Raw genomic sequence first — 27,464 nt, 5'->3', positions numbered from 1 at the left:
TGTAGCTGGCCAGCTCCTCTGCCCACAGCCTTTCAGCTGCCTTTTATTATGTAGAGAAGGCCTTTGGCTCTGAGAGCCAGGGTAGAAGAACACCACAAACAGGAAAGATAACCTGTGTGGACAGAAGCGGTCCTGATTATCTTAACTTCTACCCAGGTGGCTTATTTCCTATGAGAGGGAAACAGAGAAGGTGGAGGCCCCCCTTTCCAGGCCGACCTGTGACTGGACCAGTACAGTTGTCACTGACCACGTCTTCCATCCTCTGGTTTGAGGTGCTGAGAACGTGGCCTGAAGGGCAGACTGCTCGGCCAGACTTGTGAACTCTGGGCTTCAGTTTCCTCTCCTGGAAGATGAGGATACTGGTTTTGTGAGGATTCGATGAGTTGGTGCTTGTAAAGTGCTGGTACAGTGTCAGGCACTGCAGCAGACTCTCCAGTAGGAGTTACCTGGTGCCCAGCAGATCCTGCAACACAGAGAATAGCAGTCTAGGAGGTTGAGAAGCAGTTTCCTTTAGATGCTGAGATTATTTGTACTTGAACGTTTAAGGGTGACTTTGGGTCATGTGATCATATCATCAAACTTAATGTCCAAGTAGTAGACTCTTGTCTAGCTGTTTAGACTTAAGATATTTCAGGAAGAAGTGGCTCAAGCTTTTCAGAGTTTGGAGTTACCTGACCGTCTTCAGCTCTGATCCCTGTTTGCTTTCTGCAGTCTCCTCACAGCCCTCATGTGGACTTGAGTTGGGTTTTTTCCCCCTGGAACTGGAGAATTTTACAGGCAGAGTCTTAAGCGTCATCTAGCTTTCAGATCCATCATATTCTACCTTCCCTTCCTGCCCTCCTCTCATAATCAGTGGCACTCTGCCGCCACTGTACGGAAGCTGTAGCCTGGTTCTCTAAGGCTTACAGAACGCCTGCCATGTGCTCTTTACTGTTTTCATGACAGGAGGACCACAGCAAGGCGCCACGTCTCTGCCCTTGGAAGTTTGCGTTCTGTTGGGGTGGGGGCTGTGTGTCTGTGCTTGTTGGGAATGAACATGCTAAGAAACTAGCATGGGAATTAGGAAGGCCCAGGTGAGCGTGTGGAGGGAGCTGTTCTTTAATAGGCTGGCCAGGGGAAGGCCGAACCAGTTAGGGAACGTTTGTCCAGAGGCTGGGGAGGAAGTAAAGGGGCCAGCCGGTGCCTGGAGGAAGAGCTAATAAGTTTCCATGTGGAAAGGCTGGTGGCCTGTCCCAGAAGCAAGGAGACGACAACAGAACTAGAGCAGAGAGTGGCAGAGGAGGAGGTCAGAGAGGTTATGAGGTGGCGGCGGCCCTCCCAGGCCAGCTCCACTTGGATGCAATGGGGAGCTACCGCAGGGCTTGGACATGAGGAATCTACTTAACCTTTAAAAAGCACCACGGCCTTTCCTGCTGGCAACTCCTTTTTCAGCTCCCCTGAGAGAGAATTTAAAAGGTAGGAAAACTTTGTCTTAACCTACCCATGTGTGTTTTGTAATTTCTGTTTTGAATAATTGATTTTAAAATCCTTTGGAGCAGTTTGGCCTTGTCTTCTTCATCTCTGACTCTGAGAAGGAGACAGGCCCAGGTGAAAAGCAAAATAAAATGAGCTCTTGATTAATTGTGTAAGAGGACTATTACATTACATGAGAATTACATTGACTAAGGCAAGGCAGTGTTGACCGAGTCAGATGACTTTGGGAAGAGTCTAGGTCCTAAGCTCGGTGGAGTCTAATTTTCCTCTGTATCTTTTTGCTGCCCTCCTGTGTGACTTATTTGAATCCCCTCCTTCATAGGAATGGCCGTAGTAACTTTGTGAACACTATATTGGCGAGTCAGAAACCACATGGAGGTCAGAGATGCTAAAACTTCTTGCACACCTCCGGAAAAATCTAGAAGAATCATCACTGAAACTTTGGCTGATGCTGCTTAGTCCATTTGCATGGGAATTGAGGATGGGGGCACGGGGTGGGGTGGGGGGGCGGGTCTTGGACATATTTAAGTGTCAAGAAGAGGTTAACCCCCTAAGATTTTATGTCTGGCTGAAGCAGTAAGGCACCCATGCGGTGATAAGAGTTGAGTGTCCTGGGGTCACCCAGCATCACAGGTTGTTGGTAGTTACAGTAAACCTTCAAGATCATGCATTAGGATGTACGAAGCTGACTTCTGTTTTAAGTTGGGGAGGGTATAGGCCAGGGGAGTGACTGCCTCGTCATTATGTGAGGCTCTCACGTGATGTTCAGTGATCAGTCTAATAATATATGGAACAAACTAAATGAATGTGTTTTTTTCTCACCTCTCCCCCACCATAACTGGAAGACATATTCTAAAATAGCTGGATATTTTATTGACAATAATAATATAGCCCCATATTTTAACCCAGTTGAATGGGGCTCCTTTGTTTAAGAGTGAAGTCTTTACTGTAGTGAAGTGTACTGTAGTTTGTGTTTACCCAGAGTGTTTTCTTTTCCTACTACCACAGACTTTGGCCTCGCACTTATGGCCATTTCTCTGTGTATTTGCGTCTTTAGAAACGGATAGGATAAGAAATAGGAAAGTGAAAGTCGCTCAGTCGTGTCAGACTCTTTGCAACCCCATGAACTATACGGTCCATGGAATTCTCCAGGCCAGAATACTGGAGTGGGTAGCCTTTCCCTTCTCCAGGGGATCTTCCCAACCCAGGGATCGAACCCAGGTCTCCCACATTGCAGGCAGATTCTTTACCAGCTGCATCTCTAACCCTTCCCCAGCTGCCTCCGTGGTTCAGTCTCAGGCCATAAGGGAAGCCCAGATAAGAAATAAAGGAGATATAATTAACTTCACCTGGGCATCTGAATTTCCGTGTCCTCTCCGTCTCTAAACTTGGCTTTGTTTGTCCTGGGGAGATGTGTGTCTAATGCTTCTCTTTTCTCCTTCTGGTTCCAGGAGGGCTGCTGGCCTGCTGCTGCGCTGCTGAGCAGTATGCAGTCCTTCCGGGAGCAAAGCAGTTACCACGGGAACCAGCAGAGCTACCCCCAGGAGGTGCACGGCTCATCCCGGATAGAGGAGTTCAGCCCTCGCCAGGCCCAGATGTTCCAGAATTTTGGGGGTGCTGGTGGTGGCAGCAGCGGCAGCGGCGGCGGCGGCGGTGGTGGACGACGAGCAGCGGCGGCGGCGGCGGCCGCGATGGCCAGCGAGACCTCCGGCCATCAGGGCTACCAGGGCTTCAGGAAGGAGGCTGGAGACTTTTACTACATGGCAGGCAACAAGGACCCCGTGGCCACAGGAACCCCGCAGCCTCCTCCGCGAAGGCCTTCCGGGCCGGTGCAGAGCTACGGACCCCCCCAGGGGAGCAGCTTTGGCAATCAGTATGGCAGTGAGGGTCACGTGGGCCAGTTTCAAGCACAGCACTCTGCCCTTGGCGGTGTGTCTCATTACTCGCAGGATTACACGGGGCCGTTCTCTCCGGGGAGCGCTCAGTACCAGCAGCAGCCTTCCAGCCAGCAGCAGCAGCAGCAGCAGCAAGTGCAGCAGCTGCGGCAGCAGCTCTACCAGTCCCATCAGCCCCTGCCGCAGGCCGCCAGCCAGCCGGCGTCCGGCGCCTCGCACCTGCAGCCCATGCAGCGGCCCTCAACTCTGCCGGCCTCGGCCGCCGGCTACCAGCTGAGAGTGGGGCAGTTCGGCCAGCACTACCAGTCTTCTGCCACCGCCGCCTCCTCCTCCTTCCCATCACCGCAGCGTTTCAGCCAGTCTGGGCAGAGCTATGACGGCAGTTACAGTGTGAACGCCGGATCACAGTACGAAGGGCATAACGTGGGCTCCAACGCACAGGCTTATGGAACACAATCCAATTACAGCTATCAGCCTCAATCTATGAAGAATTTCGAACAGGCCAAGATTCCACCAGGGACCCAGCAGGGGCAGCAGCAGCAGCAGCAGCAACAACAGCAGCAGCAGCAGCAGCAGCACCCCCCTCAGCACGTGATGCAGTATTCCAACGCTGCCACCAAGCTGCCCCTGCAAAGCCAGGTCGGGCAGTACAGCCAGCCCGAGGTTCCCGTGAGGTCCCCCATGCAGTTTCACCAGAACTTCAGCCCCATCTCTAACCCTTCCCCAGCTGCCTCCGTGGTTCAGTCTCCAAGCTGTAGCTCTACCCCGTCTCCTCTCACACAGAGCGGGGAGAACCTCCAGTGTGGGCAAGGCAATGTGCCAATGGGCTCCAGAAACAGAATCCTGCAGTTAATGCCTCAGCTCAGCCCAACCCCGTCGATGATGCCCAGTCCCAACTCTCACACTGCGGGCTTCAAAGGGTTCGGGCTGGAAGGGGTGCCTGAAAAGCGGCTGACCGATCCCGGCTTGAGTAGTTTGAGTGCCCTGAGTACGCAGGTGGCCAACCTTCCTAATACGGTTCAGCACATGCTACTTTCCGACGCCCTGACCCCTCAGAAGAAGACCTCCAAGAGGCCTTCCTCGTCATCCAAGAAAACAGACAGCTGCCCAAACTCGGAAGGCTCTTCACAGGCTGAAGAACAACTGAAGTCCCCGATGGCAGAGTCGCTGGATGGAGGCTGCTCCAGCAGTTCTGAGGATCAAGGCGAGAGGGTGAGGCAGCTGAGTGGCCAGAGCACAAGCTCGGACACCACCTACAAGGGCGGGGCCTCGGAAAAGGCAGGCTCCTCACCAGCACAGGGTGCTCAGAACGAAGCCCCCCGACTCAGCACTAGTCCTGCAGTCCGAGAAGAGACCGCCTCGCCGGGTGCCAAGGACACACCACTGTCATCTGAGGGCAACCCAAAAGTCAACGAGAAGACAGTCGGGGTGATTGTCTCCCGGGAAGCTATGGCAGGCCGGGTGGAAAAGCCTGGTGGGCAGGACAAAGGCTCCCAGGAAGAGGATCCTGCAGCCACACAGAGGCCACCCAGCACCGGGGGGGCAAAGGAAGCCAGCCACGCGTCACTTCCACAGCCAGAGCCTCCGGGAGGAGGCAGTAAAGGAAACAAGAGTGGAGACAGTAACTCCAACCACAATGGGGAAGGGAATGGCCAGACTGGGCACCCTGCAGGGGGCTCTGGTTTCACAGGCAGGACTGAGCCCAGCAAATCTCCTGGAAGCCTGCGCTATAGTTACAAAGACAGTTTTGGGTCAGCTGTGCCGAGAAACATTAGCAGCTTTGCTCAGTATCCTACAGGACAAGATAAAGGGGACTTCACCAGCCACGGGGAGCGAAAGGGTAGAAATGAGAAGTTCCCCAGCCTCCTGCAGGAGGTGCTTCAGGGTTACCACCACCACCCTGACAGGAGGTACTCCCGGAGTTCTCAGGAGCACCAGGCCATGGCTGGCAGCCTCGAAGGAGCCACAAGGCCTAATGTCTTAGTGAGTCAGACCAATGAGTTAGCTAGCAGGGGCCTTCTGAACAAAAGCATTGGGTCCCTGTTAGAAAACCCCCACTGGGGCCCCTGGGAAAGAAAGTCAAGTGGCACAGCTCCTGAGATGAAACAGATCAATTTGGCCGACTACCCAATTCCCAGAAAGTTTGAAATAGAGCCTCCATCATCAGCCCATGAGCCCGGGGGTTCCCTCTCTGAGAGAAGATCAGTCATCTGTGACATTTCTCCACTAAGACAGATTGTCAGAGACCCGGGGGCTCACTCGCTAGGACACATGGGCGCCGACACCAGACTTGGGAGGAATGAGCGTCTCAATCCCAGTTTAAGTCAGTCAGTCATTCTTCCAGGTGGGCTGGTGTCCATGGAAACAAAGCTGAAATCCCAGAGTGGGCAGATAAAAGAGGAAGACTTTGAACAGTCCAAGTCCCAAGCTAGTTTCAACAACAAGAAATCGGGAGACCACTGCCACCCTGCTAGCATCAAGCACGAGTCTTACCGAGGCAATGCCAGCCCCGGAGCGGCGACCCATGATTCCATCTCAGACTACGGCCCGCAGGACAGCAGACCCACACCAATGCGGCGAGTCCCCGGCAGAGTTGGCAGTCGGGAGGGCATGAGGGGTCGGTCCCCTTCTCAGTATCATGACTTTTCAGAAAAGTTGAAGATGTCCCCTGGGAGGAGCAGAGGCCCAGGGGGCGACCCTCATCACATGAGCCCACACATGACCTTCTCCGAGAGGGCCAACAGGAGTTCTTTGCACGCTCCCTTTTCTCCCAATTCGGAAAGCCTGGCCTCTGCTTATCACACAAACACGCGTGCTCATGCTTATGGGGACCCCAGTGCAGGTTTGAATTCCCAGCTCCATTACAAGAGACAGATGTACCAACAGCAGCAAGAGGAATATAAGGACTGGGGTGGCAGTTCTGCTCAGGGAGTGATCGCTGCGGCTCAGCACAGGCAGGAGGGACCCCGCAAGAGTCCACGTCAGCAGCAGTTTCTCGACCGAGTCCGGAGCCCCCTGAAGAATGACAAAGATGGCATGATGTATGGCCCACCGATGGGGACGTACCATGACCCCAGCGGTCAGGACGGTGGGCGCTGCCTCATGTCTAGTGATGGTCTTTCTAACAAAGGCATTGAACTGAAGCACGGCTCCCAGAAGTTACAGCAAGAATCTTGTTGGGATCTCTCTCGGCAGACTTCTCCAGCCAAAAGCAGCGGCCCCCCAGGAATGTCCAATCAGAAAAGGTACGGACCACCCCATGAGACCGATGGACACGGGCTCGCAGAGTCTACGCAGTCATCCAAACCGAGTAACGTTATGCTGAGACTTCCAGGTCAAGAGGATCATTCTTCTCAAAACCCCTTAATCATGAGGAGGCGTGTCCGTTCTTTTATCTCTCCCATTCCCAGTAAGAGACAGTCACAGGATGTGAAGAACAGTAACACTGAAGATAAAGGGCGCCTCCTTCACCCGTCAAAAGAAGGCACTGACAAAGCGTACAATTCCTATGCCCATCTTTCTCATAGTCAGGAGATCAAGTCCATCCCTAAGAGGGAGTCCTCCAAGGACCTTCCAAGTCCAGATAGTAGGAACTGCCCTGCGGTCACCCTTACAAGTCCTGCTAAGACCAAAATCCTGCCCCCAAGGAAAGGCCGGGGGTTGAAACTGGAAGCTATCGTCCAGAAGATCACATCCCCAAACATTAGGAGGAGCGCGTCCTCGAACAGCGCAGAGGCTGGGGGAGACACAGTTACTCTTGACGACATCCTGTCTTTGAAAAGCGGCCCTCCGGAAGGTGGGAGCGGTGCTGTTCCAGACACTGAGCTGGAGAAGAGAAAAGGCGAGGTGATAGCTGAGCTGGCCTGTCCCGCAGGCCAGGAGCTGAGCGGAGAAAAGCCTCTGGCCCGGTCTTCGGAGGAGTGGCGCGGTGGTGGGGACGACAAGGTGAAGACGGAGACGCACCCTGACACGGTCGCCGCTGGGAAGGAGCCCCCTGGTGCCATGGCATCCGCAACCTCACAGAAGCCTGGGAGTAACCAAGGGAGACCAGACGGGTCCCTGGGCGGGACAGCACCTTTAATCTTTCCTGACTCAAAGAATGTACCTCCAGTGGGCACGTTGGCTCCCGAGGCAAACGCCAAGGCTGAAGAGAAAGAGAGCGATGCCGTGACGATTTCCCCCAAACAGGAGGGCTTCCCCCCGAAGGGTTACTTCCCCTCAGGAAAGAAGAAAGGGAGACCCATTGGTAGTGTAAATAAGCAGAAGAAACAACAGCAGCCCCCGCCGCCACCCCCTCAACCCCCTCAGATACCAGAGGGTTCTGCTGATGGAGAGCCAAAGCCAAAAAAGCAGAGGCAGCGGAGGGAGCGAAGGAAGCCTGGGGCGCAGCCCAGGAAGCGGAAAACCAAACAGGCCGTTCCCATCGTAGAACCCCAAGAACCAGAGATCAAGCTGAAGTACGCCACCCAGCCCCTGGATAAAACCGATGCCAAGAACAAGTCTTTTTTCCCTTATATCCACGTAGTAAATAAGTGTGAACTTGGAGCCGTGTGTACAATCATCAACGCCGAGGAGGAGGAGCAGACCAAATTGGTGAGGGGGCGGAAGGGCCAGCGGTCCCTGACGCCTCCGCCCAGCAGCACCGAGAGCAAGGTTCTCCCAGCCTCGTCCTTCGTGCTGCAGGGCCCCGTGGTGACAGAGTCTTCTGTGATGGGGCACCTGGTTTGCTGTCTGTGCGGCAAGTGGGCCAGTTACCGGAACATGGGCGACCTCTTTGGACCCTTTTACCCCCAAGATTATGCAGCCACTCTCCCCAAGAATCCACCTCCCAAGAGGGCCGCGGAAACGCAGAGCAAGGTGAAGGTCCGGCACAAAAGCGCTTCGAACGGCTCCAAGACGGACACTGAGGAGGAGGAAGAGCAGCAGCAGCAGAAGGAGCAGAGGAGCCTGGCCGCGCACCCCAGGTTTAAGCGGCGACACCGCTCGGAAGACTGTGCCGGAGGCCCCCGGTCCCTGTCCAGGGGGCTCCCTTGTAAAAAAGCCACCACCGAGGGCAGCAGCGAAAAGACTGTTTTGGACTCAAAGCCCTCCGTGCCCACCACTTCAGAAGGTGGCCCCGAGTTGGAGTTACAAATCCCTGAACTACCTCTCGACAGCAATGAATTTTGGGTCCACGAGGGTTGTATTCTCTGGGCCAATGGAATCTACCTGGTCTGTGGCCGGCTCTATGGCCTGCAGGAAGCGCTGGAAATAGCCAGAGAGATGGTGAGTACGAGAAATCCCCCCGCCGCGGCTCTCGGTTACTTCCTTTGGGTTCTTTTTCTTCCACCTTCATTTGTTTCAGCCGTACTTCTTATTCTTACAAATTGCACGTTGCACGGTAATGCCTCCACAGTAAAGCCCCAAGACTAATGGACAGCACAGGGAATACAGCTAGTGCTTTGTAATAACTCTGAATGGAGTGTAACCTTTAAAAACTGAGTCACTGTGTTGTATACCTGTAACTTATACAGTAAGTACATCAATAATAATAAAGCCCCTAGGCCTAAATGATGGACAGAAAATGAAGTAATTTAGATATTTGTTTAGCTTTTATTTTCATCAGTAATTTGTGTTCACAGGTTATGCAGGGTCATATTAGTCTCCTCCGGCTCATTAAAACAAACGTCAGTGTTTCACGCCCCTTCTCAAACCTGTCCTCTGCCAGATTCCTCTGTTTCTGAGCAAAATAAGCTTTTACTGCTGTTTGAGTTATCTGTGGATCTTTTCTTTCATTTTTCAACATCTGTCTCTGTAATATTGATGAAATTAATACTGTGGTTATAACTTCTTTCTTTTAAAACTTTTTACTTCCCTAGAATTACTCATTTGTGTTTTTATTTGCTTTTTATTTTCTTGGACCACACGTTTCCGATGCAGACTTTCCAAGGGGGTTTTTGTTCTTCAGGTCTGTTTTTCTGGGGCATTCTTCATCGTCGTCATCATCTACTTCTTTCCTCTGTTGAATGCTGTTTTCTTACCCATGTCTTCACCTTACTTGATCTGGGCCACATTTAATGGTGTGCATCATGCTTTAGCATTTTCATGAGAAAAAGGATGCCTGGGAGGCAGTATGTTGAGATTGCGTGAATCCGGATGTCTTTTTTCCATCTTCTTGTTTAACAGAAGGTTGCTTGGGTATAGAATCTAGTTGTCTCTCACTGTCTTAGAGTCGTGGTTCCTGACCTGTTCTCTAGTTCCTAGAGGAGGTGTTACAGTTGACTGGAACTGCTCTCATTTTCAGGCCTTAATTTTGCATTGAGTCTTTCTCCTCTGAAAGTCTGAGGATCTTCTCATTTCCCTAGAGTTCTGAAATCTCAAACGATAGGCCTTTGTTGGCCTTTTCATGTACTGGGTGGCTGCTATGAGATCTTGCCATCTGTAACTCATAGCTGTTAGATCAGGAAGATTGTCAGGTGTTATTTCTTTGATAATTTATGTTTTCTCTATTCTCTCCTTCTGCTGAAATTCTTATTAATTAGGAATGTACCTCCTGGCTTAACCTTCTGGCTTCGTCTTTTCTTTCTCGTTCTGTGTTCTAGCTCCTTTTGTTCTGATTTCTCCATGCTTTCTTCATCTGATCAACCTTTATTTATCTTCATTTCTGATATTTTCAACAACTTTTTTCTTCTCTGACTGTTTCTCTGAGGGGACAGTTACCTGGTTAAATTGGGGTAAGTAAGGGACCTGCTGCTGCTGCTGCTGCTAAGTTACTTCAGTCGTGTCCAACTCTGGGCGACCCCATAGATGGCAGCCCACCAGGCTTCCCCGTCTGGGATTCTCCAGGCAAGAACACTGGAGTGGGTTGCCATTTCCTCCTCCAATGCATGAAAGTGAAAAGTGAAAGGGAAGTCGCTCTGTCGTGTCCAACTCTTAGCGACCCCATGGACTGCAGCCGACCAGGCTCTGCCGTCCATGGGATTTTCCAGGCAAGAGTCCTGGAGTCGGGTGCCAGGGACCTAGCTCCTCATAAAAACTTGGAGTGAATGCTCTGGTTTCCAGCCCTGTCTCCCACCCCCACTTTCTGAGCGTTGCAGTTCCCAGGCTCAGGCCGCGAGGCAACTGGCTTTCAGCGGCTCCCCTCCTGCACGCGTTTTCTGTTTGCTTTCCGTCAGCTGAAACGCTTGTTCTGTCTGTTCTGGTTCTGGTTTTTAGAATTTGGACATCTCCTGTGCGTTGTTTCCCTGCCCTTTCTTCATGTCCTCATTAATTTGTCTATTGCATTGATAAGTTTATTCCTTTTTTTGTGTGTGTGGAAAGGAAACAGATGTGTACATGTTTGTTTAGTCTGTGATGTATAGTCAGATGAGAGATTTTTGTGTTGATTTATATTTAAAACATACTTGACACAGGTACTGATGACTTCCAGTCATACTTAGTAAGTGTTTTATCAGCCAAGATCATAGTATTCTTGGACACTTTATACTGTCCTCTCCCTCCCCACTACATCTTCCCCACAAACCTCTGTTTAATCACTGCATTATCCCCAGAATTTATAACAGTGTCTGAGAAAAAGGAAGTACTCGTAAACTATAGTCAAGGATGTAATCAGTGTGAAATTTACATATATTTTAGATGAGAACATTCTAATTCTGCCTCACAAGGATCTCGCCTTCCCCTCTTAGACCTTTTCCCTATCCCCTTACTTCCTTGCAGGAATTTTTCCTCCCCTTTCCCCTCTCCACCATCAGTGTCATTCCTAAACCCCAAGTTTGAAGTAGATTTGCTTCTTAGACACGCAGCTTTTTTTTTTTTTTTTTCTGATCACACTGCTTGGCTTACAGGATCTCAGTTCCCTGACCAGGGGTTGAACGTGGGTCCTGGCAGTGAAAGCCCAGAATCCTAACCACTGGGACACCAGGGAACTCCCCCACAGTGGCATTTGTGACAGTCCTGAAGGGACATAACGTTTAAGACCCTAAAGTATTGGGTTGCCAGAAAGTTCTTATGGGTTTTCTTGTAACAAATTTTTTGGCCAAGTCAGTACAAAATTCTTTAGTTGGTTCTGAGAGCTCAGTTCAGTTCAGTTCAGTTGCTCAGTCATGTCCAACTCTTTGCAACCCCATGAATCGCAGCACGCCAGGCCTCCCTGTCATCACCAACTCCCGGAGTTCACCCAGACTCACGTCCATCGAGTCAGTGATGCCATCCAGCCATCTCATCCTCTGTTGTCCCCTTCTCCTCCTGCCCCTAATCCTTCCCAGCATCAGAGTCTTTTCCAATGAGTCAACTCTTCGCATGAGGTGGCCAAAGTACTGGAGTTTCAGCTTTAGCATCATTCCTTTCAAAGAAATCCCAGGGCTGATCTCCTTCAGAATGGACTGGTTGGATCTCCTTGCAGTCCAAGGGACTCTCAAGAGTCTTCTCCAACACCACAGTTCAAAAGCATCAATTCTTCGGCACTCAGCCTTCTTCACAGTCCAACACTCACATCCATACGTGACCACAGGAAAAACCATAGCCTTGACTAGCCAGACCTTTGTTGGCAAAGTAATGTCTCTGCTTTTGAATAAGCTATCTAGGTTGGTCCTAACTTTCCTTCCAAGGAGTAAGCATCTTTTAATTTCATGGCTGCAGTCACCATCTGCAGTGATTTTGGAGCCCACAAAAAATAAAGTCTGACACTGTTTCCACTGTTTCCCCATCTATTTCCCATGAAGTGATGGGACCAGATGCCATGATCTTCGTTTTCTGAATGTTGAGCTTTAAACCAACTTTTTCACTCTCCTCTTTCACTTTCATCAAGAGGCTTTTTAGTTCCTCTTCACTTTCTGCCATAAGGGTGGTGTCATCTGCATATCTGAGGTTATTGATATTTCTCCCGGCAGTCTTGATTCCAGCTTGTGTTTCTTCCAGTCCAGCGTTTCTCATGATGTACTCTGCATAGAAGTTAAATAAGCAGGGTGACAATATACAGCCTTGACGAACTCCTTTTCCTATTTGGAACCAGTCTGTTGTTCCATGTCCAGTTCTAACTGTTGCTTCCTGACCTACATACAGATTTCTCAAGAGGCAGGTCAGGTGGTCTGGTATTCCTGTCTCTTAATGCTCAAAATTCTCCAAGCCAGGCTTCAGCAATATGTGAACCGTGAACTTCCTGATGTTCAAGCTGGTTTTCGAAAAGGCAGAGGAACCAGAGATCAAATTGCCAACATCCACTGGATCATGGAAAAAGCAAGAGAGTTCCAGAAAAACATCTATTTCTGCTTTATTGACTATGCCAAAGCCTTTGACTGTGTGAATCGTGATTTTCTTGGTCATGAAAATCTTTTTTGTACAGTTCTTCTGTGTATTCTTGCCATCTCTTCTTAATATCTTCTGCTTCTGTTAGGTTCATACCATTTCTATCCTTTATTGAGCCCATCTTTGCATGAAATGTTCCCTTGGTATCTCTAATTTTCTTGAAGAGATCTCTTGTCTTTCCCATTCTATTGTTTTCCTCTATTTCTTTGCATTGATCGCTGAAGAAGGCTTTCTTATTTCTTCTTGCTATTCTTTGGAACTCTGCATTCAAATGCTTATATCTTTCGTTTTCTCCTTTGCTTTTCGTGACCTCTTAATCATCATCTTGCCCAGTTGATGGCCAGCTTTCCTCTGAAGCTTACAGTATTTGGTGGGCTGGTTTGTTGTTAGTTTTTGGTGTGTGTTCCTATCCAGTGATGGCCTGAATCCTAAATCAGCAGGCTAAATCCTTCTCAGCAGATCACTAGATCCTCTGTCTCAATTCAAGCCTAGTTCATAGAAGGTCGAGAGTACCCTTTCCTACTTAAGAAAGTACTAATTACACCCTAAATCATAGCCCCTCCATCTTCAGGAGTGAGGAACTCCTAGTCAGGAATCCTGTCTTCGGAAAGGAACAGTTTAGTCTTCTACTTGTCAGCTTTGATCCCAAAATAAAATCTGGAACATTATAATTGAAACAAATACACTGCATGTAAGAAAGCAGTCTCTTTCTTTAACCCATCCCTCATATGGTTTAAATGACATGTAGCACATTAGGTAGAGAACATTGAAAGTAGTTTTTATTTTTAAAATATTAATTGCAGCCTTAATTGTCTCAGTTGGGATGTTTCACTTAAAGGTAAAAGGCACAAAAACAGGTTTTTTTGACCCTACACTTCTCTTTACAGTAGAGACCCCAACTTAGACCTTGAGGTTCCACGGTGGCGCCATCAGGACTGCAGGTTCTGCTGTCTCCTTTAGTAACAGGTTTCATAACAGTTGGCCTACTTTTGTTTTTTTAAATTGAGATGTAATTGACATGTTGAAGGTTATGTTGCTTTCTTGGCCAATCTCTTAAATAAATCTCATACTGCTGCTTTATCTTCTTGTATTGTACTCACTCACTCTACCAGTGCCCTTTAAGAATATTACATTTCTCTTCCCTTGACCCCATTCTATATTTTCCATCCCTCTTGTAGAACAGAATGCTAGCTTGGTATATGGAATTTAGGTTTTCAATACACTGCACATCTGTGTTATTCTCACGAGCCTCCCAGTGAGGTAGGAAGAGAGAAGACACAGTCCATCACGTCAGAATGCAGGCTGGCTGGGCTTTAGTGACACACGCCTGGGAAGTGTTAGGTTGGAAGAGAGAAGACCAGTCCGTCACATCAGAACACAGGCTGGCTGGGCTTTAGTGACACACGCCTGGGAAGTGCTGCCCCCAGTGATGCGTTGGTTTTTAAACTGTTTTAAAAAGTTATGCTTCTTGGCTCTTGGAACTGATGTTCCACTATGACTGCGAGATCATTTTCAGTTTTATTTGTCTAGCTTTTATGCTCCATAATGTGCTTGAGAACAAATTAAAGCGACACTGACTTGACTTCCTTTTTTTAGTCTGATGGGCGCTGTTTCAGTCTGTCGGGTCACTTTGGGCCCAGTTTCCCCTCAGGTTCAGTGGCGCCTTCAGCTCCGGTCTGCTCGGCATGTCCTCAGTCCCGCCATGTGAGATGAGGCCACGTGTGTTTGACTAAAGACCCATTTTGGCCCAGGTATTTATCAGGTGTTTTGACAAGTGTGATATTTTCGCGAAATAATACAAAGTCTTCAAAACACACTTGTTCCTCTCCCTGTAAGCCTCAGTTACACTAACCTGAAAATAGCTGAAAGCTAGAACATTCCTGTACAAAGGGCTTTCGCTCTCTTTACATTTCTGAGTGTGTGTAACTAAATAAGGGGCAGTAACAATTGCCCTCTTACATCTAACAGGCTAACATCCCCCTTAATTTACTTTAAACTGTGACAAAAAACATAATTTGACAAGTGTAAAAGTACTAATGCATTGATTACCTTGAACATGTGACTGCATGTTAAAATGTCAAAAACGGGTTGGTTAGTTTCTCCTGTTATCCCTAAAATAAAGACATTCTCCCGTGTTCTCCCTGAATCCCGTCTGTGTGCTCTGTAAGCTAGCAGCCTCGCGAGGGCGCGGCCACCAGCGCGGGTCCTCCTGAGCCGTCCTTTGACTCCTGGCCTCTGCCCTTGGCTCCAGCCCCCCGCCTCCCCTATGACTGTGCCTGCCGTTGCCCCTGCCCCGCCCCGCACGCTCCTCTCCATCCCCCTCATCCCTGCATTACTCTCTGTCCTCCTCCTCCTCTTCTGTCTTCCTCACACACCACCACCCCCAGCCCCCAGTCACCACAGCTGGCACAGCCTGTCCGTGGTAACATTAAGGCACCAAGGTTTGTTCATCTCTCTGTTGCCGTGTTATCACGCAGCGGAAGGTTGTGTAATTATCTTATTTCCTATTCTTCTTAACATTTTATCTGTGTGATAGATATCTTTTTTTCTATTCCTACATGATGGCCTTGAGACCAAACCTCCAGAGAAAGGGTTAATTTTCTTTCAGAATTTGGCTTTTCTGAATTCTAGGGACTCTCCTGTGAAACTTGGAAGTTTTTAATCTTATTGCTTATATTACCTTACACATTGGAAGAGTTTTCCTACGGTCTGTTTCTTTATTTCTTTTAGGGGTGGAGGGACGATGAGAGAAGTTTTACCCCTGATTTTTAAATAAAACTTATAAAGCTCAGACTATTCTTTGAAAATGCTAAAGGACCGTAAATAAGAATACTGACAGGTCACTGTATATTAGGCCGAATAATTCATCCCTGAGAGGTTAAACTAGGTATATTGTTAATGTTAAAGAGCTCACAGGATCAAATAGCACATAAAAGTTAAGTATTCATTTCAGTTCAGCAGGTGTCCGAGTCCTTGTCAGAAAGCCAAGAATCTGACATTAGGGTGAGCTGAGGACCTCTGTCCCTCGCAGGTGAGGGGGTCTCGGCCCGGCCCCAGGGCTGGGGTGCGAACAGAAGCATGTGCAGGGGCTCCTGGCCTCAGGGAGGCCTGCGTGCTTCCTGCAGAAAGCAGTGCGGCGCCCCACACAACTCCTGCACGACGGAGGTGCGGCATCCACGCCCCCCAGCCCTGCCCTCCCTACGCCAAGGCCAGTTTCACAGGACCCTGAAGGTCACAGGTGCAGGCCAGTTTCTTCCCATCTTCCCATGTATTGGAAAGAAGTCTGAGAAGGGAAAATCCAGTCAGCTTACTGGTTGCCCCCAAAGACCCTCCTCCCCTTCCTGCCTTCGCCGTGTGGCTCAGCCACCGTGCATGCGCGTGTGTGTTGAGGGCTGTGTGGAGGGGGTAGGTCAGCCCTGGAATCACGTTGCTTCTGGGGAATTTCCTAGCTGGTCACTTGCTCAAGCCACTGACCTCTGTACTTGACTTTCCTCACCTGTGAAATATGGAAGCAGACGGCACCTGCCGTAAATCAGTTTGAGCGTGAAACAAGGTGCTCTTTGGAGAGCGCCTGGAGAAGGGCTCGGCCTGTGCCGTGGGCTGGCGTCTGCCCTCGAGCGCCATTCTCGCGTGTTGTTTTGGCGGAGATGTATTCCCTTTGTGAACTCACTCAGTGCTGGTTTGTATCGTTTCATACTAGCACAATTGGTGGTTCGTCCCGACAGTGTCCAGAACATATCCTCCTGGATAGCAAAGTGGCCCCGCACATAAAACAAACAGTTTCTCCTCATTTTTATTACTCTTGTGGGAGGCTCTCGTTTGAGGGGAGCAGGGATTCTGGTATGTAAGGTGAAGTATTAATTACTGTCTCATGAAATAGCTTTAGCCCACATGAACACCCTCCGGAGTTAGACTCCTCAAAGGAGAGGAGCAGAAGGAAGAGAATAAAATCTGCCTGCACACTCAGTAAAAGCATTAATATTCTTGTGGGTTGGTCAGTGTTGATAGTGATTACCTAAGGCCACAGTAAAGAGTCTACCTAGTAATAAGGTTCTTTGAATAAGCATTTTTGACGGGTCAGCCCTATAAACAGAGACGCAAAATAATTCATGGAATGATTCGGGACAGCCACACTCTGTCTCCCACCAAAAATAGTCAATATGTGTCTTGTGTATGGATGGCAGAGGCCTCTGTCGTAGCCTTTAATTTATGGGCAACGCAAAACCACTGACAGTTTCTAAGCGTGTATCATATGATCAGGTGTGTGTGTATGAAAGAAATTCAGGAAGGACGTGGGGAGAGATGAGCAAGCTGACCAGGTGTGAGAGGCTGTGGCTTTAATTTATACAGGAGATGGTAAGGGCTGAAGAAGGGGTGGTGAAGGAATCAGAGGAGTGGGCATATGCTAACAACGTTTTAGAATTTAAAGTTCATAGCATCTAGAAACTGACCAGCCTGGCAGGTAAGAGCCAGTGAGGTCAGTGGGCGTGTGAGTGTGAGCAGGGCAGCAACCACAGAGAGGCTGAGAAAGAGAAGGGCGACGTCCCGTTTTGTGGCTGATGCGTAGCAGACCGAAGATGCTGGTACGAGAGCAGTTCACAGGAGTCAGCACTCCAGGCCTCTTTAATGAAGACTTGTTGATTGTATTTAGCTTTTTGAGTTAATAGGAAAACTAGAAAACTTTTAAATCTAAGTTGCAAGAAAGTGGAGGGGAAATAGGAAATCATGAGATCTGTGTCATTTTTTAAAAATCTCATGTAGCGAACCCTGAAAAGGTGTCAAAGAAAGAAATTAAGCTTATCATTGTAATCATTGCCTAAAATATGATTGTGGAGGGATGGGGTGGGGCAGAAGGGGAAATTTGCTGGTTTGGGTTTTTGAATAATTTTTTCCAAGATACTGACGTTATGGACAGCACAGTGGAATACCGAATTATAGTTACGGTGAGGAAGGGCTGGTTGATAGGTGGGTCTGAAAAAGGCCCTGTGGTACACGGAGGCACCCATATTCTCAGAGTTCCAGGATGTAGCTTAAGCCTTCTGTGTATTGAATTGAGACTAGACAGAGTGCATGCACTTTACCAGATGGTCCGCTGGGCTCCGAGGTTGTGTCCGTGGACGGACACTTGCCTTTTGAGGGTCTGAGGCAGCTGCACTCACAGGAGACATGGAGGAGGGCAGCCGGAGAGAGAACCGGGCAGACTGGCCTTGGGGCCTGGAGGAGGCACCTGGCAGGGTCCCTGGGGTCGAAGTTCCCAGCCTTACTCCCCCGTTGTGCACATATGAAATACCGTTTATAAAGGCGCTACTTATCTACATAAAGGTAAATAATAGCAGTGTTACTGTTTGTTGTTTTAATGCACTGTAATTTCTGCAGGTGTTCTTGTTGGACATGGAGGTTCCGGTTAGTTTCCTGTCTGTATTCTTCAGTCGCTCAGTCCTCTCTGTCTCTTTGTGACCCCATGGGCTGCAGCGTGCCAGGCTCCTCTGTTATTGCAAACAGATGAGTATACATTTCTATTCATAGAGTTTTATTTAGGGGAAATTTTTAAGATGTCCACTACTGAATCAAAAAGTGGCCATTTTATGGTTTTTGACAGGCATTATCTTGTGGTCTAACTGAAGAGGATCATAGCAAACTACGCTCATCCATGTGAGTGTGTGTTTCACTACAGTCTCATGACATTGGATATTTAAATTTTTTTAATTTATTCTTTTTAATTTTATTTCTTGTATTGGTGGTATGGCTGTTTCCTGCTTTAAAGCTTTATGCCTGATGATCTTTAATTTAGAACTTTAAAGTTTCTCCTCAGGGTGGTGCCTTTTTCTGTGCATCTTTTTCCCAGTCTGAATAACTTTGGTTACCTGGAAATGTCAGATGTGTGAAAGCCCTTTCTTCAGGAGCACCACCTGAGTGAGGCATCAGGAGGGCTCTTAGATGGTTTTCTCATCTATAAATAGGAAGATGACAGAGGACTGTTGGGGTGAAATTAACTTCACTGGAGATCAGATAGCTTCCTTGGTGGGTTCCAGACTATTCCTAGAGGCTTTTGAGTTGTGGTTTTTAGACAAAACAAGTACTGTGGGCTGATGTCAGTCCTAGGAGGTGTCCCCCCATGTCATTTTAGTAAAGACGTGTTCCTGTCATTAAGCTTATTGGGTAGAAGTCAGCCTGAAGAGAAAATTCCCAGGAAGCCAGGTAGTCTGTGTATGCTTACAGCTGACACTAGATGTGAATATATCCACAACACACTGCTGTCAAGCAATGCGCCTCGTGGGAACGGAAGTAAGGAGCTGCCACAGAAGCAGATGCCTGAGCCAGGGTCAGCAAAGTAACAGACTTCGAGTCTGAAGTGCTGGTGCATTCTGAGGGGAGACTGCAGTGACGCCAGCCTTTCTCTCTTTTGGGATATAGTTGATTTACGACATTGTGTTCATTTCAGGTGTACAGCCACGTGACTCCGTTACACATATACGTGTGTATATATGTAGTCACTTTTTTAGAGTCTTTTCCCATATAGGTCATTACGGAACACTGAACAGAATTCCCTCTGCCACCACAGGAGGTCCTCATTAGTATCTGTTTTATGTATAGCAGTGCGTGTATGTCGAACGCCGTCTCTGGTGTGTCTCCCTGGCTCACCCCTGGTAACCATGAGTTTGCTTTCCTACGTCTGTAATTCTGTTTCTGTTTTGTAGAGAAGTCTACTTGTACCCTTTTTTAGATTGTACTTAGAAGCGATATCACACGGTACTTACCTTTCTCTGACTTCCTTCAGTCAGTACGACAGTCTCTGGGTCCATCAGTGTCGCCGCAAATGGCATTACTTTGTTCTTTTTGTGGCTGAGTCATATTTCACTGTGTGTGTGTGTGTGTGTGTGTGTGTGTGTGTGTGTGTGGCGTCTTGTTGTAGACACTTTGGTTGTCTCTGTGTCTTGGCTGTTATAAATCGCACTGCTGTCAACATTGGGGTGCGTGTATCTTTCCGAGTTACGGTCTTCTCTGAGTATGTGCCCAGGGATGGGATTGCTGAATTATGTGGTCGCTCTGTTTTTAGTTTTTTAGGGAACCTCCATCCTGTTCTCCAGAGTGGCAGCCCCAGTTCACATTCCTTCAGACAGTGTAGGAGGGTTGCCTTTTCTCCTGTGACATCAGCTCTGAAGGCAGTTAATTTCTTCTCTGTCTCGCTAAGCAGCTAGTGGAAGAGTGTTAGGAAAACGTACGTTCATTTAACAACTGTCGGCATACTCCCTGCGACTGGCTCCATGGAGGTGCCAGGTGGTTCCAGACTGGGAAAGTAGTCTAAGAAGTTTAAATCTCGGCTCAGACGGGTGTCAGATGTAGGTCCTTGGTTTACTTGAGAGTGACTTCATTTTTTCATTCAAAAATTGCTTTAAACTGATTAAGGTAAGGAAGAGGATAATTGCCAGATGGTTCTCTTTGCTTGTTTCTTGATAGAGTTCTCTCTGGAAGGAATCAAAACATATTAATGCCTTGTAAAGGCAGCCCTGAGGAACGGTACGCAAAGCCACCGTGTGGTAGTAGGTGGCGTCCCTGTGAGCTGCTGCTGCCTCCTGGCAGGCAAGGCCCTGCGGCGCTGCAGACCTCTTCCTCAGGAAAGCCCCTCCCCTCCGCGCGCTGCCTCTCCAGCAGGGGAACTCCTCCTACCCCACCCCCACTTTGGAAAAAAGAGACTTCCTTTTAAGGTGAATATGCCAACAAGATCTCATCGCTCAGTTCTGGAAGACACTCCATTCACAACCTTCCCATTTAACTCTCCGAAGCCCAGGAAATGATCCAGAAACGCACACTGAGAGAGACACACATACACACAGGCATCGAATACCAGTTGTTGCCTTTAGCTCCTTACTTTGACTTGGGAATTGCGTAGCCCCATTTTCTGTTGTCTTTTGTAATCTCACTCATGGAAGAAAACCCATATATGTGGTGGAACCACGTTTCACCGCATCCCTGTTCATCACATCACTTCACAGGCTGCCCCGAGAACAGGGACCAGTGGAGAATGGAAGAGGCTCTCGGATTTACCCCACTGATGCCTCTGAAAACACGGAAAGAGATTGTTGGGGAGCATTAATGGTTACAGAATTTTGTAGATCTCATTTTTTCCTTCATCCAAATATTGATAAGGATTGAGTTCTTGGAAAATTATAACAGAACACAAGTCACTTTAGCCTATCCCAGCCTAATTATTCTTCTAGTCTTTTTCCCCCATCATTTCATTTTTTTAAATTTATTTTTTAATTGAAGGATAGTTGCTTTACAGAATTTTGTTTTTTCTGTCAAACCTCAACATGAATCAGCCATAGGTATACATATATCCCTTCCCTTTTGAACCTCCCTCCTGTCTCCCTCCCCATCCCACCCCACTAGGTTGACACAGAGTTTCCTGAGCCATACAGCAAATTCCCATTGCCAGCCTAATTTCTTAACCTATGAAGTGGAGGTAGAAACTGAGCTACCTTGTCAGATTGTTGTAGGGATAAAATATGTCCAGCAGTCACTTGACATTAAAAAATGGCAAAATGGTGGTGGCGAAGGTAGTTGTTGAATTTAACTAATTGTGACCTTGGCCATATAATTTCCAAATTCCCATTTCTTCCATCTGCTGAAGTGACCAGTGGCTTCTTGCTGAGTATCTTCCTGCTCTTGAAGAAGAAAAGTGTCCACATCCATGAAGGTGGATTGAGCCAATAGCTGTTGGACTTCCTTGGGTGGAAGAAACACGGGGCTGCTGCACGTTCAGTCTTTCTGGATGGTGGTGATGCCAGGGCAGGCGGCAGACTGGAATCGACCCTGAAAACTCAGCGTTCAGCTAGTTGACTAAAGCTCGGTCGTCAGCTGCTCGGCTAACTCAGTCGCAAAGTTTCCGTGCTAGGTTTGGACCAAGTTTTCCCTTCCAGTGTGAGGTTTCTGGGAAGAATAGGCCCTGTCTCACTAAGTGGCCCCGTGCAGCTCACTCACAGGGTTGGTGGGATCTGGCTCTTGGATGTGGAGACCAGTGACCCTGTGCATGATTGTACCGGCTTAATGTGCTTAAATATGCCAAGACGACCCCATTTTTTAAAATTCCTTTCTGCTGGCACTGTGTCCCTGTGTACAAGTGCCTCTGCCCTCTGTGCCTGTTCAAGCTGCCCTCTGCTTGAAGAACCTGCTGCTTCCAGGAATAGGGTGGCCTTGCCTGGCAAGATCTGGACTTGCAGAAAGAACTCCGTTGTTCCGTTGGGGAGTCGGGGATGGATGAGGTAGAGGCAGATCTGGTCAAGAAGGGATAAAACAAATGCAAGTAGGGAGAGAGGCCATGAATAAGGGGAAAGATCTCCCAGAGTCTGGAAGGTCTTCGAAGATAGAAGTTCCAGGATAAGCTGGGCAGGTTTGAGATGTTGTTAAAGGAAGCCATCTTTCCTGCACTGAAATGATAAAACAGTTAAACACAAGCACCTCTCTAGATGCATAGACCCAACTCCTGGGTTGGAGGAGCCTTGGAAAGGAGTGGGAGTCACTTTCCTAACAGGTAATTTCTTTTAAAAGATGCCTTTTTAGATTCAGAAAGCAGTCATTTCTCCTTGCGAGCCAATCCACTCTTTGAGCAAGGGGTAAAAAATAAGCTAGTATGTAGTCTTCTTTTAAACTCTGTGTATAAGCATTTATCTGTGCACTTAGAGAAAAGCCTGTCTTTCTTCTCACTGGGCTGCCAAGTGCTCCTCCTCCCGCTGGGCTGGCCTTTCTCAGGTTCTCAGGTGCTGTTCAGAGCAAACGTGCTAATTACTGCCTCAAACCTCCTTTCTAACTTCTTAAAGGGCACACATCCCTTTTCTTCCTACCATGTGGAGACTCCCCTTAGACAAACTATATAATGTTCTCTACAGAGTTACAGCTTTCTTCTCCAGGTATCAAAGAAAGCCTCTGATTAGAATTATTTTAATGGAGTATATGTACCTGTGGGTAGAAAAAATGCAACTATGTTTCAGGAAAAAACCAAAGTCTGGTTAAACCAAAGAAACTTCATTAGTGAGGCCAGTATTGACTTTCTCTTAAGTGGAGTTATGAAGAATACATGTTAACGTAACAATATACAATTCAAGAGCAGGAGAAAAATGGTTGAACCCAGCCTTTTATATACTTTAATATTCTAGAAGGGGGTGGGGATGAAGACTGGTTTTAACTTAAATCGTGGTGAGTGGATGTATTTTCTTGGGAAACCTGCTTTGTATCGCTTTGACTTTGCCTCTGTAAATGTGTTATTGCTGAACTTGGAGACTATAAACACAAGAGAATTAGAGTTAGACAGGAAATTATAGAGCATTTAAAACCCACAGTGAACAGCCAGTACTGTGCCCACCACAGCCACATTTGAAGTTCATACCACATGTGGTAATTAAAACTTTCAACTTTGTGGGCACCTTGGTAGAAATAATTACTCGGACCTGTACTAATACTAGTACATGTTTAGAGAACATTATCGATGGAGGAAAAAAAAGTGGTTAAGAAAAAGAATGTGCCTGGCCGGTTTTTAAAAAATGCTATTGTAATGAAAAGATAAATGTTCAAAACCAGTGCACGAACACGGCAGCAGTGCGGGTGCAGGCGCTGGCAGCGCGTGCTTCACAGGCTTCCTCCTCCCGCGTCTGCACTGCCGAGTGCCCAGCCTTCCCGGCCGGCCCACAGGGCTCTCCTGTTCGGGGCTGTCCCAGGAACGCTGCTGGGCCTTCTTTTTCCCTTCCGTTTTTATACAGTGTCTTAGGAATCCCCTCCACGTCATTTAAACAGATAACTCTTTTTTTTTTTCCCTTCATTGTCAACCATGTTCTGGGTTGATTGGGGAGACTCCTGGTTTGTTTTTCTTGTTAATTTTCTTGAAAGATTCTCCATCCTCCTCCTTTTTTCCCCATCTGGGTATTGTTCCCAGTTTATTGTTGGGGGTGGGGTGGGGAATTGAGGCTTAAACTAATTACCTGGCCCCAGGCTGGTCTTGCGGAGGATGGGGGTGGCCGGCGGCCCTGGTCTCCTCTCCTGCGGAGTCCTTCGCTGCCTGCCAGCCCACCACCATGCGGCTTCCCTGCACAGCTCGGCCCAGGAAGGAGCTCAGAGCCTCCTCTCCTCGCCCGCTGTCTCTCCATTTTTCTCTTTTTGTGTCTTGTCTCTCTTTAGGCTGCCTGTATTTGAGGCAAGAATGGAGAGAAAGAGCCAGCTGAATGTAAGGCAGGCAAATCCAGGAAATGTCAGCAACGAACCAGAACATGTCTTTAACTGGGTTTTTTTTTTCTTCCTTCCACTTTAGGATAAATAAGAAAATGATCAGGAAAAAAGCTTACTAGCAGGGATTTATTTATAAAAGCAAGGTTTAAGTTATATCTGGGAGTCACTTTGATTAAAAAAAAAAAGCCTAGTCTCTACCTTATACCTTACAAGACTGTCCCTAATAATAAAATCGTCACTGGGGCAATAGAGAATAATCAGTTTAATTCAAAATAATGTAGACCCATGTGTTCCAGAAAGGTTTCTAGTTTTACCTTCAGTTACCCAGAAAATGTCATGTGGAATTAAACCCTTTCCTCATCATTCCAAAGTCCAAAGCATTCTCTTCTTAAATGGACTTTTTCAAAGGCCCCTTGCGTCCTCCCCTCCTCAGAATCTAGCTGCACAGATGCTGGAAGGGCTCCCCTTCCACCATGCCTGCCCAGGGAGAGTCCCCCGACTTCTCCACACACACCTAGGACCCACGAGACACATCTCAGACCCCTGTCTCAGACCTCCATGGCTGTCACTTATCACCAAATCCTATTGGTTTTATCTCAAAATCTCCAAATGCAGCCTCTTGAATGCATTTCCACCCCCATCCCCCATCCCCAGACTCTTCCATGACACCCCTAACTCAACAGTGGGCCATCTTTGATCCCACCTTCCTGCTCATCAGCTCTCCACCCCTTCAGAACCTGCTCCACTGTGTCAGCCCTCCACACACGAAAGTGCTTGTTCCTACAAGGCAGCTTGTTCCTTCTGCCCTGACATCTGAGTGCTTTCCTGACCTGCCTCACTAAGTCAGGGACCCCAATTCTAAGCTCTAAAGTACTATTTATATCTTGACACATTACAATTTTGGAGTCTTACCTGCAAGCCCTTCTGTAAGTCCCCCCGAGGGCAGGCTTTTGATATTCTGTTCAGCCCCCTTCCCTGGCACGCAGGCAGGTAAAATTTGTTGAAAGAATAGAAAGGAAAAATGATTATATTTCTGAAGCTCATACCATTTAAGAAGAATATCAAAGCAAAGGCCACTGATAATCAAAGGCACCTTGAGAGTCTCTTTCAACCTGTAGAGCAATTGGAATATTAGAGGGAAAGATAAGGAATAGAGAACATTTGAGCCAGTAAAGAGTAAACTAATTGGGTTCTTACTAATTTTCTTCTAACCCGTGTTTCCAGTTTCTCGGCTTTGCAGTTTTACGCTGTAGATGCAGAATTGACATGTTAATAAGGCAAATTAAAAGTCCCAAGAGCAGCTCATTAGGAAGTCAGAATCCTTTCTTCATTTTTAGTAGAGAGACTTGTACTTCATGATTCTGTAAAGAAGCACCAGCCTGGGTTTTTATTGTCAGCCAGTGGTTACTGACCTTTGCATCTGATGGAAGTACAACAGGTGTGCCTTACTTCTAACACACCTGACACATGAGATTCGGACTTGTGAAACAGCAACCACGAGAAAAGATAGGTGTGTGATAGAATCTTCTAGAGAAAAGACATCCTTCCCCAGCTGCACCCTAATGTTTTCATTATTTGCTTGCTGAATGATAAAGTGAACAAATCCGTCATAGAAAAGCGTGTGCACTATAGTATTTTTCATGTGCTCAAGGTTGAGGGTAAATTCTGGCCTCTTCTGTTCAGCAGATGAAGTGCAAAAAAATAAGAAAGGACAGAAAAACAGTCCTTAAATCTCACACCTCGTGCCATGATCCAAAGCATCGTAACTTCGGGGTAAACCCATCTGCAAGTGCAGAGACAGCAGGAAGGGAACCCAGGGAACAGGGGCCAGGCGGTCCTGGGAGACGCTGCCTCAACAGCCGCACTTTGATTTTGACCGTGGCCACACTGTCTGTGTTGGGCTCCACTTCTGAGGCCAGTCACCCCACCTCCAACCCCCGTTCAGCCACATGTTTTATAGGTTTATAATGTGGTTTAAAAAGCTTTCTCAGAGAAACTCATATTTTTCAGAAACTGTTATTTGCAGCAGCAGAACCATTCATTTTGACTTGGATTTGTATGGGAGGGGAATGGGAATCTGAATGAATAGTTTCAGTCCAGATTTTTCTATCTGAAGGATCACAGTCGGGTTAGAGAGAGTTGTGCGGGTTAGAGAGAGTTGTGCGGGTTAGAGAGAGTTGTGCATGTGTGTTTTCACTCCTGGTTTCCAGGCGAGGCAGAGGACTCTGTCCTGGGGGTGGGGGGTGAACCGCCAGCCCAGGTGCGTCCTGAGGAGGAGCAGGACTGCCAGCTGGGCCTCAGCCCATCCTAGTGAGGGGTCCAGAAGCAGTGGCGGGAATGAGATTATTCTAACGTGAGTGAGGGAGTTGCATAGCAAGGGCGGGGACAGTCTTGGAGAACCGTGGCAGGGGGCTAGCCGGTGACACTGGCACAGGCGGCGGGCCAGCCTGAGGGGCCCTTGCCTCACTGAGCTTGTGCTCGGCTATGACACTGGCCTCCTGCTACTGTTTAATTTGTACTTGATTGCCTTATTCCTTGTTTATTTACACCTTCCCTTCCAGTGCAGAAGTGCTTCACAAAACATTAAAATTCCCAAGAATCTGTATTGTTCAAGGATAGAAGTAGAAAGAGAAATGAAATGAAAATAATAGCTGATAGTGAGAGTCCCTGATGGTGGTAAAGAATCTGCCTGCCAATGCAGGAGACCTGGGTTCTATTCCTGGGTCGGGAAGATCCCCTGGAGCAGGGCGTGGCAACCCACTCCAGCATTCTTGCCTGGAAAATCCCCTGGACAGAGGATCCTGGTAGGTAACTCCATGGGATCACACAGAGGCAGACACGACTTAGCAACTAACCCTCCACCGATAGCTAACAGTAGCTAAGAGATGCAGTGTTCAGAGATTTGGCCAACAGCTGCTCATACACACGCTCAGCGGTGAAATACTATGAAACAGACACACAGCAAATCAAGTTACAGAAAGACTGACAGCAGACACTCAGGACCACCCAGGGTCTGCATGTTTCGGGCAGTATTCTAAAGGGAAAAATTCGTTCCAAAAAGCAGTTTTTAAACTTAATTTGTCTTAATTTAATAGGATCTACTTGGTATGTGTTATGTCTGTTTTTGATGTAACTACCAAAAACATGACACGTTAGAGACGACTTGTTTTTATAAGCCCTAACAATTATATAAACTCTTTCTAGTTTATGAAACACTCTCACAGTTACTTTGAACAACTTTATGAAAAGGAAGACAAGTAGACCCTTGAGGAGCACAGGGGTTAACCTCAGTGTAGCTGATGGTCAGTTCTCCACATCCTTGGTGTCTTCACTTCTGCAGATTCAACCAGCTGTGGCCCGTGTAGTTCTGTAGTGTTTACTGTCGAAACCATCCACATATAATCGCCAGCAGTTCAAACCTGACTTGTTCAAGGGTCAGCGGTGTTGTTATCCCCACTTTGCAGATGATGAAATTGAGGTGGTAACTTTTTTTGGCTTTTTACACCTTTGGCCCCTGTGCTGCTTCACACGTGGGTAGTGTTTTCATCAGACCATCTGTGTTTATTCTAAAAAGCCAGACGGACCTGAAGCTCTCAT

At 47.9% G+C, this 27,464-nt stretch overlaps 1 protein-coding gene across 12 annotated transcripts in view; it reads left to right on the top strand.

The window, feature by feature from the left end:
* The window catches only part of TCF20 (transcription factor 20), a 193,434-nt gene that overhangs the window by 140,537 nt on the left and 25,433 nt on the right, over positions 1–27,464 (top strand). For 11 of the 12 annotated variants that reach the window (XR_015164596.1, XR_015164597.1, XM_086403115.1 and 8 more), the window contains one exon: positions 2,925–8,633. Coding sequence is in view for 6 of the 12 variants with exons in the window: in XM_086403114.1 (XP_086259240.1) it covers positions 2,925–8,633 (5,709 nt within the window). In the remaining 6 variants the exon portion in view is untranslated. Of the gene's footprint in view, positions 1–1,327; positions 1,456–2,924; positions 8,634–27,464 lie in introns of those variants that run through there. The other variant, XM_086403113.1, reaches the window with a different exon arrangement.

The sequence above is a fragment of the Bos grunniens genome, chromosome 5, assembly GCF_055505025.1.
Source record: "Bos grunniens cultivar Pamir isolate PY7600 chromosome 5, Bosgru_T2T1.0, whole genome shotgun sequence".
NCBI classification, from domain to species: domain Eukaryota; kingdom Metazoa; phylum Chordata; class Mammalia; order Artiodactyla; family Bovidae; genus Bos; species Bos grunniens.
Note: the sequence above shows the minus strand (reverse complement) of the source record. Positions and strands in the feature narration are given on the sequence as shown.